The following is a 17,501-nucleotide window of genomic DNA, read 5'->3' on the forward strand; positions in this document are numbered from 1 at the left end:
CTGAATATCTGGACGAATGTTAAATGTTTGGGACGAAGCGTTCCGTGTTAACATCACAGATATTGCCCTTAGAATAAAGCAAGCAAGTGCATTCATATCTCAGTGTTTGCCCGATAAACACGTATCTATCCCAACGTGTTTATTGCTATTAAAGGAGATTTTGATAAAGGACATCTTTTAGATATTCTTTTTATTAATTATACGATTTTTTGTACCACAGTCAGTAATATAATGAATAAAAAGCAGTTGCATTACCGTTATTTACTTCTTATTGTAGAAATACTTGCATTAAAATGGAATCACAAATTTTAAACAAAAACACTTTTAAAACTATTGTAAATAGACCAAATAAATCAAATAAAATAAAAAATATTTTTTCTGATAATTACCCTTCATTTTTAGGTGAACAACGAAGTGAAATTCTGGAACTGGACTCGAAATGCGTTGATTCCAGAATTATTTGCAGGTCTCTGGTACAACGGAAGACCGCCGCTCGGACTGCGCCTTCTCGCGGACGACAGGAATAATTTTAAAATCGGATATCCCGTGCTGAGGCAGGTCAGAGCACGAACAGGTAACAGCTTCGAAATCTTTGCGTTTAAATAAAGTGCTTTCTGAGTGTTCAGCTGATTGAAATCATTAAAAAAATAGCCAAAAATGATGCACTTTTCAACAATTCAACGCCTTAATTTGCTTGTGGCTATTTTCCATGTTGTCGCTCACCATGATGGTGCAGTTGCAACACCGAAATTGATTGCAGCACTGAATAAAGTGATTCAAAACCTTTTTTATATATAGAATATATTGAAAATGCATTTATATATTGAAATGCAGTGCTCCAAACTCTAGATCAGGGTAACTAGAAAGTATCAATTACGAAATTATCCAAAAAGCTGAAATTTTCATCTCTTTCTTTAATTCAGAAAATGTAACACGTAAATAACCTGTTAATCCTTGAAAATCAAACAAGTACGAGTGAAACGTAAATGATTTATATTTATGCTCTTCAATGTAATGACTTGTTTTCAAAGATAGAAGAAATAAAAGAAAGGTAATAAAACGGTTCTTAAAACTATGTTGCATCTTTAGTGTTTTTATTTTCCACATGGTGCCGCGGCTTCTGGAGGGATTCAAGGGAAAAAAATTATCCTTCTTTTTTAATACATAAAAATCTGGGATCAAAGCTATCTACAAGATTATCAGGGAAGAAGGTTTCTATTTAAGAAGACTTTAAAATGCACTCTGCTGATTCAAAAGAGATAAAATTTGAACCACAGATAATTCAAATGATGCACCTGATATTAATTAAATAAAAATTTTAGTATCAAAATTCATCTATTGATGGCGCTATAGCACAAGTTGTATTTATCTGCATATATATTGAAAATATGAAACATAATTTGTGTTTTAACACAAGCCTGTTAGCATTATTTTTTAAAATAAAAAGAAGGCAAATGCTGCACAATAGTCATTACTTCTCTGTACATCGTGTGTACGTTGGAAGAAAAAGAGCTACTGGTAAAATTGTTCAGCCGGAATCAGTAAAACATCGTGGCAGCTGTAAAAGAATTTCATCGTATGAAGTGAATATGAAAAGCTCCTATCTCTTCATGTGCAAGATAATACAGAAATTTGAAACAATTTGACATTCTTCTATGTACAGGACGAAAGCATATCCCGTATAGCTTCAAAAATGTGACTACCGTGGTAGTTGAAACCAGCAGTCAATCGTCTCATGCAGTGTGAGTGTACCAGTTGCTTCCAGCGTATTGAATATTCCACAGTACGAAAATCCTTAAGACGGAATTTTAAATTTTATTCTTGCAAAATCAAGCCCGTGCATCTATTACAGGAATGGGGATTCAGAGGTTCATAAAATTTTTGCATTTGAATTCCTTGTTGGAATGGCGGTAGGAGTCACTTGGCCGTGGGACATTCTGTGGAGTGACGAACCAGCTTTGGATGTTAACTTGCCTCAATTGGCAAGTTAAAATGTAATTGTACAATATAGTGTGGTTTTACGGTTGGCTACCTTTATTTTTGGGGCTGGTTCTTTTTTTCAAGAGATAACTAAATTTAATCAAACCTGTTCCGTCACAGGACAACGGTATCGTGATATGCGTAAAGATTTTATAATCACACAACAGCGGGGTGATACTTTCGGGACATCCTTTTCATGCAGGATGGTGCCCTTCCACACACTGACCGTGGCGTAAAGCAGTTGCTAAGATAACATTTCACAGATGCACGTGGGATCAGCCGTCACTTTCCAAAACCAAGGACTCCTCATTTGCCAGATATCACCCTTCCCCTGTGACTTTTGGTTGTGGCTTTTCCTGAAGGATAATGTCTACCGACAAAAGACAGTAACTATTCTAGATCTGAAAGACAACATTCGGCGCCAAACTCTTGCTATTTCGACAGACTTATCCGGTCTGCTGTGAAAAATATCTGCGATTAAAGCATATTGCTGAACATAAAAGGGGAGGGGGGCATATTGAGCAATTTAGCATTACTTTTTATATCATTTAACATTTGTAAAGCATAATAAATATTTTATTTGTATAACAGCACCATGTATCGGCATTTTGTAATAATTTTTTATTTAATAAATATCAAGTACATCGTTTAAAATATTTGCAGTTTAAATTTTGAACCAATACAATGCATTCTGGAACCCTTTGAAGCAAGAAACTTACTTCTTTATAACTCTGTATCTAATTGAATTTTATCGATTGTTGAATTGACAATACTATTATATTCTGATATATATTTAGAGGATTTCTCTTTACTTTAATTCTTAAAATACCTTTTAATTTCAGAACATACTAATATTATTCTGCATATTTTCAGATTCCTGCACTGTACCCGATGTCATGACAGACATAATATTCGAATGCGCTGGGTATGGCAATCTGATCAACGAAAACGGAGCCATCTATTCTAAATTTTGGAGTACTAATTTAACAATGGCCTCGAGAATCCCTCCAGAATACAAGTACATGACTGCGAGCGACTTAAACGGCTTCCCATTTTGGGGACAATTGGACTGGTATGGAGGAGGAGGATATGTCGTTCCTTTGATTGCTAAGCGATATGAGGATGGAGTAAAACTCATTGAACGAATGGAAGAGCTCGAACAGACTGGCTGGATTAATAAAGACACAAGAGCTGTCTTTGTGGAATTCGGAACATATAACGCTCAAGTAAACTTGTTTGTAGTTACCACAATAGTGGCCGAATTCCTACCAGGTGGTGGAATACTACCGTACTATCACATCGATCCCATCAGACTATTACATTATCATACGGGATCTGGGCTATTGCAACTCGTATGCCAGATTGGATTTGTTCTATTTACATTGTACTACACTGTCCTGGTTCTTCGGGCATTCTGCAGAGAGGGAAGGGAATATTTTTCCCAGTACTGGAACATCGCAGAACTGTGGAACGTGCTTGCCTCCTGGGCCGTTATCGGCGTTGAAATATACAAGATGATCATAACACAGAGGGTCTTGGCCATTTTCACAGCTACTGAGGGGACAGGTTACATTAAACTGCAAGAAGCTCTACTTCTTGACGAGGCATTTTGTTATTTGATCGGCTTTTTAATGTCCTTAGCCACTCTTAAGTTTTTGAAACTATTGAGATTTAATAAGCGGATTGGTGGTATGATTGCTACTGTCCGTTTGTGCGCAAAGGAACTGAAAGGATATGGAGTATGTCTCATAATTACGTTTCTCGCATTTGTAACATTGTTTTGGCTAACATTGGGTCGTGCAGTTCGAGAGTTTTGTTCTTTTATCAGCTCTTTCGAATCCTCAATTAGTATGTTGCTGAAGAAGTTCAACTATTATGACATGGAGCAAGCATCTTCGATTATAGGACCGCTAGCTTTCTTCACATTTGCTTTGACTGCATCTGTCGTGCTAATTAATATTCTCCTAACTATCATTATCCAGGCTTTCGAAGAAGTTAAGCATGACATCCAGTTTCAAAATAGCGATTACGAGCTCATGGACTTCATCATGAGACGCCTGAGACTATTTTTCGGAAGAACCAAAGATCACACCAGAATTGTCCCAATAACCTTTGCAGCGACTGCGAACAAGAAGACTGATGTGATGGATTCTTTCAACGGCAAAGTGGATCGCTTGCTCGATTTCATCAACAGCGTTTATTTGGATGAACAAATAGATATGGAATTCTTGAACAAAGCACGGAATCAAATACCGTTACAAACCCTTAACCAGGAGCAACTGGAGCGAAAGAAATCCAGGCCTAGAAAAATACCCCGGTATCAGCCTTTGCACGTGAAGAAACATTTAGATTTCTAATTTATCATGATTAGCACTGCTTTTTTCACTTAAGCTGGAAAAGGATGCACATATTTTCTTTTAAGAGATCAAGAGTGTCGATTTTTAAAATTTTCATGAACAAAAATCGAATAGCATAAGACGCCTATTAACATTATTTATCAGCTCAAAAATGAGTAGTAGTGCAATACATAATACGTATGTTTGAATAACCTGTTTTGTTCCTGGTCAACGTATCGACACTGGTTCACAAATGTATTGCAGAATATAATAATTTTACTTGCGAAGCAAATATAAAATAATTGTTTCATTGTCGGGTGCAGAACTTTCTTCATCAAAAAGTTTGGAATAAAAAGAAGGGGGGATGAAAATAAAAGAATGTCAGCCTCACATTTTCATGCGATTAGAAATGGAGTGTTGGCTCTTTCAGAGTCAGAGAAATGCTAGTTTTTTTTTTTTTTATTTGTACATTATTTCCAACTTGAATACAATTCAAAATATTTTGAACTTTAAGCATTGGGTGGGAGTGGGGGTGACAGTATAATTGATGATGAAACATGAACTCTGTAACTCAGACGAGGAAACAGAAGTACAGTTCCTTCCTTTACATACGCCATAAGCATTGAACGATCTTGAGATAGAGCAAAGATGCAGTTCGAAGCGCTCTTTCGGTTTGAGATTACATAAAACTGCAGATTTTTAACTATAATCACAGATGATCTTCAAAATATCGAAAAGGAGAAAAAAAAACTGCAATGATTGCAGTTTGTACTGCGACCCCAATTGACAAGCGGTCGCCACCAAACCCGCAGGAGGTCATTTGATCCATAACTATCAATTTAAAGATTATCAGACCAGCATAAACGGCGAATTTTTAGTGGAACCCGATTTCAAACGCGAAATCGTCACGACCTTGCTATTAGAACATCACTGCCCATTTCAACACTTTAAAATAAAATAAATTCGTTCATTTTCAACAAAACATTATTATTCCTTTTTATTTAGTCTAAAATCGGCTTTGAGGCATTTTAAAGAAATTAGATTTTTTATGCTATGGAAAGGGGAGGATAGATTCCATTAAGACAAATATATTTTTAACACCATTTTCGCAATGAATGCAAGATGTCGTCAAAAATGCAAATTTTAGAGAAATTCAGACGCTTTTAGTATTTGCAAATTCATTTGCGTCTTGATTTTTGTTATGGTTCCGAAAATATCTGCTGTTTACCTAATACGTTTACATAAATCATTTTCTTTCCTGCCATCGAATAAAACCAGTAAGTCAACACTTCAAAGCAGAATTCCCAATGGAAGAGATTTGTCCAAATTTTATACCTTTCATTACAAAACATAAGCAATGCTTGCTTGCAAAAAAAAATCTTTTTCACTGAGCGATGAAACCAGAATAATACCAATTCGTTGATTGATGCTCCGTAAGCGATACATGCGAGTGCAAGTCTGGGAGACAGGATCTTCGATTGGGTCCCTAAAAGAAAAGTGCTTAATCTAGTGCTACTAAACTTGATTCAAATCTATATTAAAGGGTGGGAATGAATCCAAGCCTTTTCGAACTTCCATTTCATTAAAACCTTAAGTAATGTTTTGAAGATAATTAACGGAAATAATGCAACAACAAAAAATCATATTTATGTCACCTTAAAATTTAAAAAACATATACTTTTAGTGCCATGAATAAGTTTTTCTAGTTTTTGACATTTTTAAAACATATTTTATGTTGAAAAGTTTACAGAACTTTCCATTGTTCAAATGAAATTTTAACTGTTTCTACAAATATTTAATTATATTTTCTCTTTCATTGTTCAAAGTTAAGGAAAGGAGATTTTATTCTTTCTTTCATACTCTATCACTATGTCGAAATCAAATACTGTTTTTTTTTCTTTATTCCATTCAATGAACAGTCTTTGGCGACCCGTTTTCACCCAGAATATTAGTGTTTTAGTTTCTTAAACTATTAATATGGAACGCATTAAAAAGACTATTCACTTGGGAAGATTGAACAATAAGAATTTAATTGAAACCATCCGCTACAAATGACCGCGCATGCATATTAAAAAGTGTATGCACAACAAAATAAAAGCGGAACGAGAGATAGACTACTTCGGATCTCCACACACACAAAGAAAATAATAATTTGAATAGAAACAAAAACACGAGATTTTTTTTTTTATGGATGAGTTTGAATTTTAACATAGCATTAAAAATAGTGTTACAGACTGTATCAAATCTCAAAAGAAAAAAAATATATGGAAATGAAATGGATGTCGTTAAAAAGGCAAATTCTTGAGTTTTAAGAAAAAAAAAAAAAAAAAATATGAGCATCCATTTCCATAGTCATGTCACAGGAATGATCAGTCTGGTAACAGTGAAGCCTATTTCCGCGCTCATTAAACTTTGGAGCCTATTTTTATCATCAGCATTTCTTTCATATCTTTTTTCTTTTAACTGAATAAAAAATTTTGGGTGAAAATTCTCTTTGTAGCGTTCCTAATAATATTTCCTATCTCCATTAACTGTTGGCGAATTGAGACATTTTTACGACATGACGAGGCTTCTATTTTACTGAAATATTCTTATTTTCACACTTCAACAGATTTTTAACATGTTAACTATTTCTTAAGGTGAATATTTCAGCAACTTTTTGAACGTTTTATTTATTTGAATGTGCAGCGGCCCCTTTATACATTATTTATAAGCAGATGCTTATAAATAAAACTTAACGCATAGTCTGAGTACAAAATATTTTGAAAAGATCCACTTAATTAAAAGTCACGAAGATTTTTTTCTTCTTCTAAGTTTACTAGCATGTTGGCACGGAGACCATTTTCAGAATTTCTCATTGCCTGTTTAGACTAGACACCTACTATGTTAAAATGAAAGGAACCGTTATAAAGAAATACCTTTAGCGAAAGTTTTAATTAAAACTGAAAAGAAAAAAAAAAAAAAAAAAAAAAAAAATACACTGCACAACTTACATGTTACAACTTATTTCTTTTACCATTAGCCCCTTACTCTCCTATAGCTTATTTGCTGGTTCTATTTGCAGAACTAATAAAAATTTTAGTAATATACAATTATATAGTTAGTAATAAAAACTATATTTGATCAGTTTTTTTAAATTTATTTTTATCCAGCCAGCTAACATGCTGTTAGGCATATTCATATAATGCAGTTCATCATTTTAATGTTAACACCAAAAGTGCATTTTATGTGATTAAGAAAGTGAAATGGCAGTCCTATGCAAAAAGCAAGCTGTTTAGTTTCACATAAAAATATAGTTGTCATGGTCTCGCCTCTTTGAGGTACATAATACACAGAAGGTGCGAGACTATTAAAATAACATGGTCTTACCGTCAATCATAATTTCAAATTTAAAAATGTTTCATTGACAGGCTGTGAATATATAATCCTCATAAGATATTTAAGTGAAATGAAAAAGTTTATTTCATGTGAAGCAACTGGTTGCCAAAGGCGGCTAGAAACAAATAAAGTAACTTATAGTATATTTATCACACAAATTTAATTTCACACTGCATGTAATAAAAATGATAAGTTTATTGATAACTATATAATGGACTGAAAATTGCAATAAAATTGAGATCTTTCATACATTTCTCAGAAAGTTTGAACAACTAAAAATGTGATTGATTATATTAATAAAAATCTCAGTTATTATTAACATTTCAGTTACATAATGTGATATATGTTGTTAAATGCAAACATTACTTACAAATAAAATATAAATTAAAATGCCCACAATATGCAGAAAAACTGTGGTATTTTATTTCCCTCAATTTTTTTTCTTAATATAAGAAGATGAGATCCTTCCACATTTAGTTAAATGAATAGGATACATATTCAGACAATCGATTATTAGGATTTTCCTTCTCTTGTAGGACTAATCTATTCTGTTTCAATAATATAGGATAGCCTTGTATTGCAATATGGCATGCAAGAGACATATGTTGATTTTAATGAGAGAATAGGTAATCCCAGCTATTAACTTCTGTATAATATTAGGAAAAGTACATATCCAGTTTTTACGCTAAAATTCCTATTTCAAGAGAGAGAGATATTTTTTAAATCAGAATTCAAAAGTTCAAAACTAGATATTAAAAATTTTCTGCTTTTTAATATATTAATGTAAAAACCTATTTATTTTAGAATTTCTAAAAATAGAATCAATAACAAAGAAATGTCTTCTTATCAGGAATTACAAACCATGAAATGAACATATTTTTATTTTAAAATAATCAAAGAGACAGCATTTTACACAATCCAACTTTTATTTACATAAGAACTGCTTTTCAACTCAGAAAAAGTAATGATAAGTGTATATACAAAGTACACAAAATGAGTAGAACCTATTGCATTAAAATACATACCTGCAAAATGTCTTAATTCAATGTCTAAAGTGTCAATGAAATATACAAATGATAAAGCTTCAAATAACAGTTTTTCTGTAAGTAATAAATCTTCTAAACTGTCACACAGATATAAAAGTAGTTGGATATCTTTAAAAATACTTTTCTTTTCTTCTTAGATTTTGTAACACATTTAAATAACAAATGAAAAAGAATTAAACATCAAAATATATGCCTAAGCATAAGCCTAAAGCATCATGGAAATTATTAATTCTTATCTTTTATTAATTTTTAAAAGCACAAGGAAATTCTTGCGATTAGAAAAATTAATAAAAGTGAATTGACATTTAATACAAAAAAAGTTTTATTTCAATACAAACTATTTTCCACATTGAAGATGCATAGAGAATTAAATGAGTGCACTTAAACATTACATCTTATTTCAACTTTTGAATGCATAGCTTAGATTTATATATATATTTCACTTTTTATACATCATTATAATAAAATAAAACTTTATAATATAGACCCAAGCAACAGGAATGAAGATTAACATGGACAAGCCTTGAAAAGTTAATATATTACATACATCATGAATTTTCTTGTTAGCCTATATGGTCCAGAATACAGGGGAAACCAGACCAAGATAAAGAATAAGATTAGGTTTATAATAATCAAATTTCTCCACTAAATTAATAAAGCCACTGTCACCCTTTTCATTGTTTTTAGGAGATATTTGTTGTACTTTGACTAATGTGTTGCAATTCTCAAAAACTTAAGATTTTTCTAACAGGAAATATATTTGCTAATTATTTGTTACACATGGCTACTTTAGACCATTCCTTTTTGTATAATTACTATTTATTTATATTTTATTCTTGTTAATTCTACTGAAAAGAAAGTCTTCAATATTTCTAATCAGAGCAATACAATTGCAGTAAGTTCATGATCTCATCATCTTGTCCCAAATGCTCTTTAGTTTTCTATTTGGCAATTATTACTTATTTTGCAAGATTTGCTTAATCAAAATGATACAAAATTGTTTCAAACCATACTGCAAATTGCTTGCAGTTACAGTTGTAATCTCATCTTTGGAAAGTACACTAATTCTAAAGGACATATATAAGGCCCAGCAAGATATTTAAAGCAACAAAAAAAGCCCAAGATACAAAAAAAAAAAAAAATGTTACTAAGAAACTGAAACATTTGTTTTCTAACACTCCTGACATCACTTAAAACATTCTAAAAAAATACTGTGCATATTGAGAGATCTATTTCGACACTCCAACAAAAAGTATCAGAGAAGATATGGATAGTTTTGTGAAAATATAATGATGGCAAAAGAAATGATCATAGATAGGAGGGAAAGGAAATTTGTGTTTAATTAATTTTGTTTACTCTCATAAATTTAAGTTATGACAGTTAAAAAATAAGTTAGTTAAATTAATTCAATATGAATATATTTTAAATGCAATAACCTTTTTATTCCAATCTAAAACAAAAAGTGGGAATAACTAGATTTAATCAATTAATGCACTTTTTATCATTTGTAAGAATAAAAATATATGCAACTTTTGCCAAGAATATCATCTTGCTCCATACCAAAACAAAAATAAATTTTTTCATCATCTTTTTAAGCAGCAAAATGATATTGTTTATTTAAAAAAAATTAACTAACTAGGTATTATGCAAGGAAAGGCAATTCTAATAATATATGTAAAGAAAAACAATTTAATTAAAAAATTCAATGTATCAAAAATGGTCATTTGTAAACATCGTCTTCTCCTCCACATAAGGCAGGTAGTTCTATTTTGAAATTTTTTTTCACTTTATATATATGCCTATGTGTTTGCACATTTATATATATAGTTATAAATAAAACATAAGTCAATAGTAAAGATAGAAATAAAATGTAAGACAAACATGTGAAAAAACACAACACATTAACAATTCATCAGGAGATTCAACTAATATGGACCACAATATATATATATATATATTAAGCTAATGCAAAGAAGGTAACTCGTACTCTTGATATATTCTTGCATTCATTTTTTTAGTCAAAGATATCAGGTTCTCTAGTTCAAAATTGTATATCATATCCCCTTTATTTGCAAATCTGTCACATTTTTAAAAACAACAAGGTATGGGTTGAAAGATTCAGTTTGGGATAATTGGTATATTCATAGAATATTTTTAAGGACATTAATTAAAATTAAACAGTCCATCAATTCCAAGAAAATAACCTTCAAACTTTTAGAATAGCTTATATATTAGAATGTATATAAACTATGCAATAAGCTTAAGTAATAATCAATGGTGAAACAGTATGGGTTGTAATGGAGCAGTCTGACAATCAAGTGGTCAGAACTCGATCCTACATGGGATGTTTAGTTATTTAATTTTTTGAAATTATAATTTCAAATCAAATAAATTATTCTCATCCTATATAAGCTTCTTATTCAAAACTTTTCATTCATTTGATAAAGGAATTTCGAATAAAATTTAATTTTTAAACTGTGAAATAATTATAAGAACAACTTCAATAGTAAAAGAAAATATTACTATTATCATTACAATATTCTAACTATTGGATAAAAACAGTCTCAAAATTCAGTTTAAATTTATGAAAGTGATTATCTGACTACTCAAAGAAAAGAGAGCATATGTTATTATTCTACAGAATTTATAGGCATGCGGTTCAAGATTTGAAGTTGGTTTCTCAACAAATCACCTAAAAGTTCAATAAATATTTATTAATTGTGCAAAATGTCATTTAAAAAATGTTTTGTAAAATTTTGGCTGATCTATATAATTAAATAGTTGCATTTATATCTAATATTTAGAAATAAAATAAATTTACATGATTTTTTTTCCCTCATGGCAAAAGTAATAACTATTAATAAAATTGCATTTAGATTTATTATTATGTATAAAATATTAGATTTTGATTTTAATTATGATTAAAATACTATAAGAAGGTAAAGAATAGTTATTTTATTAATAAAAACTATGGATATTTAAATAAAAATGTTCTTACACAGTTAATTTGATTTCAAATTATTAATAAAAAAATTACACAGCAGGATGAAACTTAGATCAGCTGGTTTGCTTGCAGCTATATTATATTTGGCCATAGGAACAATTAAATAGCTTATAAAGCATAGCATATAGCTTAAACAATGTGTAAATTATTTTGAATATCTGAAGGATATTTCTTCCAATTCCCTGGTTATTATGCTTTAAAATTTAAATAAGTGAACACTCTAAATACTTATGGCCTTTATCTTATAAATCATTACTATTGGAAACATTAATATTTTATTCCTTTTCTCTTTTTTTAGAGGGGGAGGGGGGGGGGTATTATCATTTCATGGAGAGAAATTGCATCTAATCATAATATTCAAATGAAATATATTTTTTAAAATGATTCTTCATTTTCTTTAATTTATATGTATTGAATCATAACTTTAAAATCATTAAAAATAAATAATTAAATTGAGAGGGGGGAAAAATGCTGAAGTGATTTTTGGTGTGACAGAGGAAAAGAGAGTTAAAGCATGTATGAGCTCGGAGGTGTATTACAAACATCATTTGAAATGAGTGTTTATTTTTTAGAAAACCATAGTAAGTTTCATATTCATTCTTCTGTCATTTAAGATGCATAGAGATATATGACTCAGTTAAAACCCTAAGTAAAGAATATAAGCGATAGGATTGCTATTTTGTTAATGTGGATTTCAGTTTCAGACTCTACTTGGGGTGTTTGTATGCTTGCCCGTCACAAATTATGTTATAGAAAGAAAGGGGTAAAAGAAAAAAAAAAAAAAAATCTAACAGGTTTTTTTTTTTTTTTTAAATAATTCTTATCACTTTATATAATATCATGCAATAAAATGTCAACACTCCGACTCAATTTGCTATTAATAAAACTTTACGCATAAAAATAGCAAATTTCACTTTTTTTTTTTTTGCTTAGTATATTTTTTTTTTTTTGCTTAGTATCATATATTATTAAATACTTTTTAATTTACGAAATTTAATAGAATATGGATACTGCATAGTAAATATTAATTTCTTGAATCATAAGTATATTATTTCGTGAAACAATCAAAAGTCTGACTAATATAAATTCAAAATTTCATCTTAATTATTTATTTTCTGCAAAAAAAAAAAAAAAAAAAAAAAAAAAAAAAATTACAGATACAGCATTGTAATATTATTCTAATTAGAATAAATAAATCATTAAATACATTTTAAAAATAACACTAACATAAAATAAACAAATTATTATCTGAAACAAAAAAAAAATCACTTGATACTAGATAATATGTACATCAAGTATTTTTTTGCAATAAAATACAAATGAACAATATTTCCGAATATTTACAACTATTTTAAAAACTAGAAATCTGCTATATTTTTTCTTTACAGATATATCAATTTACACTCACAAAGATTAATAATTTTTAAAATTGCATAATATAAGAAATATAATTTTTAAAAATTGTATGTATAGTAGAGACTCATTATTTGATATTCCTTTTTCAAGACACTGTTTTTGAACAAATTGAAAATTTTCCGTATCATGAAACAGATTGATTATTAAATAGGAGTTGGTTTCTTTATTTGTATAGCATCAAAGTCAAACAGACAAGTCACTACACAGTTGAGTACAGCTGGAAATTCCACTTAGATTATTGTTGTAGTGTATATTACAACTAGGTTTTCTTTCTTTTGCATGCCTTTTATTTTTAAGCACTTAAGAATTTCAAATACATTTTCCTACTAAAAAGAAAATAAAAGCCATTTCATTGAACAAACTAGAGAAATAACCAATTCAATATTAAAATTAATTCAGGAGATGGATTGAGTGCTATTAGAGCAGCTAGAAATATATTTAAACAACAAATGGTAGCTTTGAAATAAAAATAAGACTGTTTTTTTATGAAACAGAGTGATAAAGCAACAAATATATATTAAGCTGCAGGGAAATATTTTACTACAATAACTTTTTATTTCCATAAAAAAAATTAGAAAAAGCGTAAATGATTTGTCTAAATGAAATAATCTTAATACTGTTTTATATATCTATTAAGATGGGCCCAAATAGTTATTTCTCCACATTTATGAAAAATATTACAGGATATTTTACATAAAAAGTATCACATCTTTAACTTTTCAACATTAAAAATTCCATTTTATATGAAATTACTAGGTCTCTACAAAAGTTATTAAGCATTATTTAAGAAAATGAAAAACATTTAAAATTCAATAGTTATTATAATTGAAGGTTAAAAAAAGTAACATGAATTAAAATAAAGAATAATTGGAGTTGAAAATATCATAAACAAACCTTTATTAATAACAAAGGAGATATATTAGCATACTAAAAAATAACCATGACATTAAAATATAACTAATGCACGAAAAAAAAAAAGATGTATTTACATTACTTTATTTTTAAAAGCTGTCTTTTCTCCCCTAACAGTAAATAAATTGTATACACATCAATACATAAGGATATATTTTTTTCTCTTATTCAACAATTATACTACACACCAAATGCAAAATGTATTTACACTTAAATTAAAAAATGTTTCCAAATATGCAGATTAATATTAGCAAAGAATTATTTCTTAGTTCTAAAATGAAACAAAGAATATTCAATGAAAAACCTGATTAAAATTAGAATTTTTTTCATCTTTAAATAGCGCTTTAATCATTTTTTTGTTCTCACAAAACATTTTCCATGAAAAATTTTCCCAGTTCCAGATGTACATAACAAAGATATAAAAGTTCTCCATCAATTTCCGGCTTTATCAAATCACAAAACGCTCTGCAGTCATGAAATGCAAAGAATTTGACACTACTTCTGGCACAGTTTCCCCTTCCTGACCACTCGAATTCAAATCCTTCTGTATTCCCCCAAACATGATCACTTCACCTTTTCCAAGGACAAGAGAATAGAGAATTATTTCTTCAGGTGCTGAAGGAGACTGATTTTTCACAGCTCTCCAAGTCACAAAACCGTCAAAAGCAGTACTGATGTCCAAAACATATAAACACATTGGGCGCTTCATAGTTCGAGAAAATTTATGGAGAGTGGGATAGCTAAAAAGTAAAAACAATTACAATTAATAACAATAGCAGTTTTACACATCATTGCAAGGTATGAAGAAACAAAGCATAACTTATCAAAATAGCACAATATCCTAAGCTTCATAGAAACCTGTTTTTCAAATTAGCGATGATGGTGGTAAATAGTGAACTTGATGATATTAGAATTTAAAAAACGAAATTATAGTTTCATAACAGTAAAGGAAAACAAATGAACTAGTAGCCCATATTCTATTACAACTCCAATTTCACCTATTTTAATTTCATATGTAGCCTCACAATCTCAAGATATGTCATCAATGATCAGTCACCCTCCATTCTTGAGAGAAGAAAAATCACTATATTTTCTTTGTGAAGAAAGATTGGGACAACGTTCTCCAGTCCAAATTACTGAATTAATTTCAAAAACTTCATGAAAACATATGAATCTTAGATACATCACCAATGGTTGCCTGACCTCCTTCAGTCTCTATTTTAGAAAGAGATCTATGGGGTAAAACAAGGAAATACTTTTTCCAATACTTATCAATCATCTTAGATACAGGCACAGCATCACTTAACTGAAAAGAATTTTAACACTTTCTACAAAGATTTTTACATAGCACATCACTCTTACTACAAGCTAGTGAAATTATATTTCATTGATGACATAAAATCAACTCTTGAGACTTATAATAGCTTAATTATATTAACATCCTGTTTCAAAGCAGCATTAGGGCTGTTTTGGGATGGATACCATATTTCTGAACTGTGGTCAGATGATGAAACAACTGAGCTAGCACCCATCTCTTCAAACTTCTGCATCACACCAACATTCAGGCTCTGTGCACCAGAGCATATTACATTTGTTGTTAGCCTTATAACATGGCAAATATGAAACACACTCAGGTGACTATAAGTAATTATCCCATGAAGGGGTAATAACATGCTGCATATTCTTTTATCCATCGAAGTAAAGTAACTCAGCATGGCATGAACTCATTGGAAGTCCCCTGCAAAAATATTTAGCCTTGCTGCCTCTATAGATGTCCATAATTGCAAAAATGTTGCCATTGTAGGATTTTGTACACGAAATATTTTTTTAATGCATTAAAAATAGAAACTTTAGAATGCAATTAGAAAAATAGAAAAACAGAAGATTAGGTTAAAGCATTAGTATAATTGAAAAAAAAAAATAATACAAGTTTTAAGATGATGTGAAAACCATTTTTGTGCAGTAATATTTTTGGAAATTACCATGTAAAATGCCAAAATTTCGTTTAATTTTTAATTAATGAAAATTCTAACTAAAATTTCAAAAATATCATAAGACTTTTTAGGTGCTCATCCCATCCTCCAAGCTATGTATGTGACATTTTGATAGCTCTAGGCCAATTGATCTGGCCTGTAGAGCACCTACAGAACATATATTCATCTTTATTACAATTAAAGAAATATAAATACTTATACTGTTGATCTTTCAACTAAATAACGTTGGCACACAAACATTGTTGTTGATGATTGAAATGGGCAGGAACCTGGGCCATATTGCAGCATAATGATTTTAGTTTCTGACATATTCTGTGAGATAGTGTGCTGCTGTAGTAGTATATTGAAGAATGAATTATATCATTTGATTAGCTGTAAAAATTAGAAAATAACTACTGTAAATAAATTTCTGTTCATGCTAACTAATTGAAGTGAATTCCATTATGTTTCTGGATGGAAATGTAGCAATACATGTTAAGTCATACAATTTCAGTGAATGAAGTTTTTCAAATTAAAAATGCACACAGTTTGAAAAGTTTCACAGAAATTTTACAATAATATTCCAAACAACAAAATTAGGATTCACAGATTTTTTTCTTTTTTTTATGATGGGGCTTTCCATGCTCTAAATAATTTTATTACGAACCTAGAATACTCTAAAAGAACAAATCACATAAAAGGAAAATGACTCTTATAAGTGCATTAATGATTCATTTACACTGAGATGTTCTTCAGAATTAAGTATTTCATTAAACCTAATCAAATACTTCATAAATCAAATTTTCAATTCTCTTATTCCTTAAGATTACATTGACATTTCCAAGAATTAATAAGCTTCGATAGAACCTCTAAGTAAAGCCTTAACCATTTTCAGAATTTACAGCATCATATTAAAATATTTTTTTCAAAGATTGTTTCCACAATGAATTCATTTAAATCCACTAATATCCATGCATATATGATATTTTTAAAAAATTTAAAAATCAAAATTACATTAAAAAAGTTAAAAAACAAATTTTTGAAATAATCTTAACACAGGATCATTAATTGATTTTTTAATCCATCTTCAAATTTTTTTTATTGTTTTGATATGAACATAATAAAAAAATTATTGCCCTCTTTTGTTACTTACCAGAAATTTTCATTCCAAAACATTTGCTTTTTAAAATTATTTATTGAAATCATTCTGAAAATACGTAAAATGCAACAACATCCCTAACTAAAATAATTTTTAACACTGTTACTATTAACCCTTTCGTCGTTCTCTCATGTCAGTGAAAATTTATGTTTTTCCTCTGTTTTTCACCACATTAGAATTAACAAAAATAAAAACTCAAACAAGGAAACATTTACAAAGCGTTTTAAGCGATTAAATGTTTCAAAATATAGAAGAACACTTGTAGCACATTGCAGCCGCCCTGCAGAAATTTCACTT

The 17,501-nt window shown here is 29.7% G+C and overlaps 1 protein-coding gene across 2 annotated transcripts in view; it reads right to left on the bottom strand.

Annotated features, from left to right (window-relative positions):
- Nucleotides 1–13,000: 13,000 nt before the first annotated feature.
- The window catches only part of LOC129989327 (F-box only protein 42-like), a 28,429-nt gene continuing 23,928 nt past the window's right edge, over nucleotides 13,001–17,501 (bottom strand). Inside the window, exon 10 of one of the 2 annotated variants that reach the window (XM_056097785.1) lies at nucleotides 13,001–14,812. In XM_056097785.1, coding sequence (XP_055953760.1) covers nucleotides 14,521–14,812 — 292 coding nt within the window. In that variant the 3' untranslated portion in view covers nucleotides 13,001–14,520. The remainder of the gene's footprint in view (nucleotides 14,813–17,501) is intronic. The other variant, XM_056097786.1, reaches the window with a different exon arrangement.

The sequence above is a fragment of the Argiope bruennichi genome, chromosome 10, assembly GCF_947563725.1.
Source record: "Argiope bruennichi chromosome 10, qqArgBrue1.1, whole genome shotgun sequence".
NCBI lineage: Eukaryota > Metazoa > Arthropoda > Arachnida > Araneae > Araneidae > Argiope > Argiope bruennichi.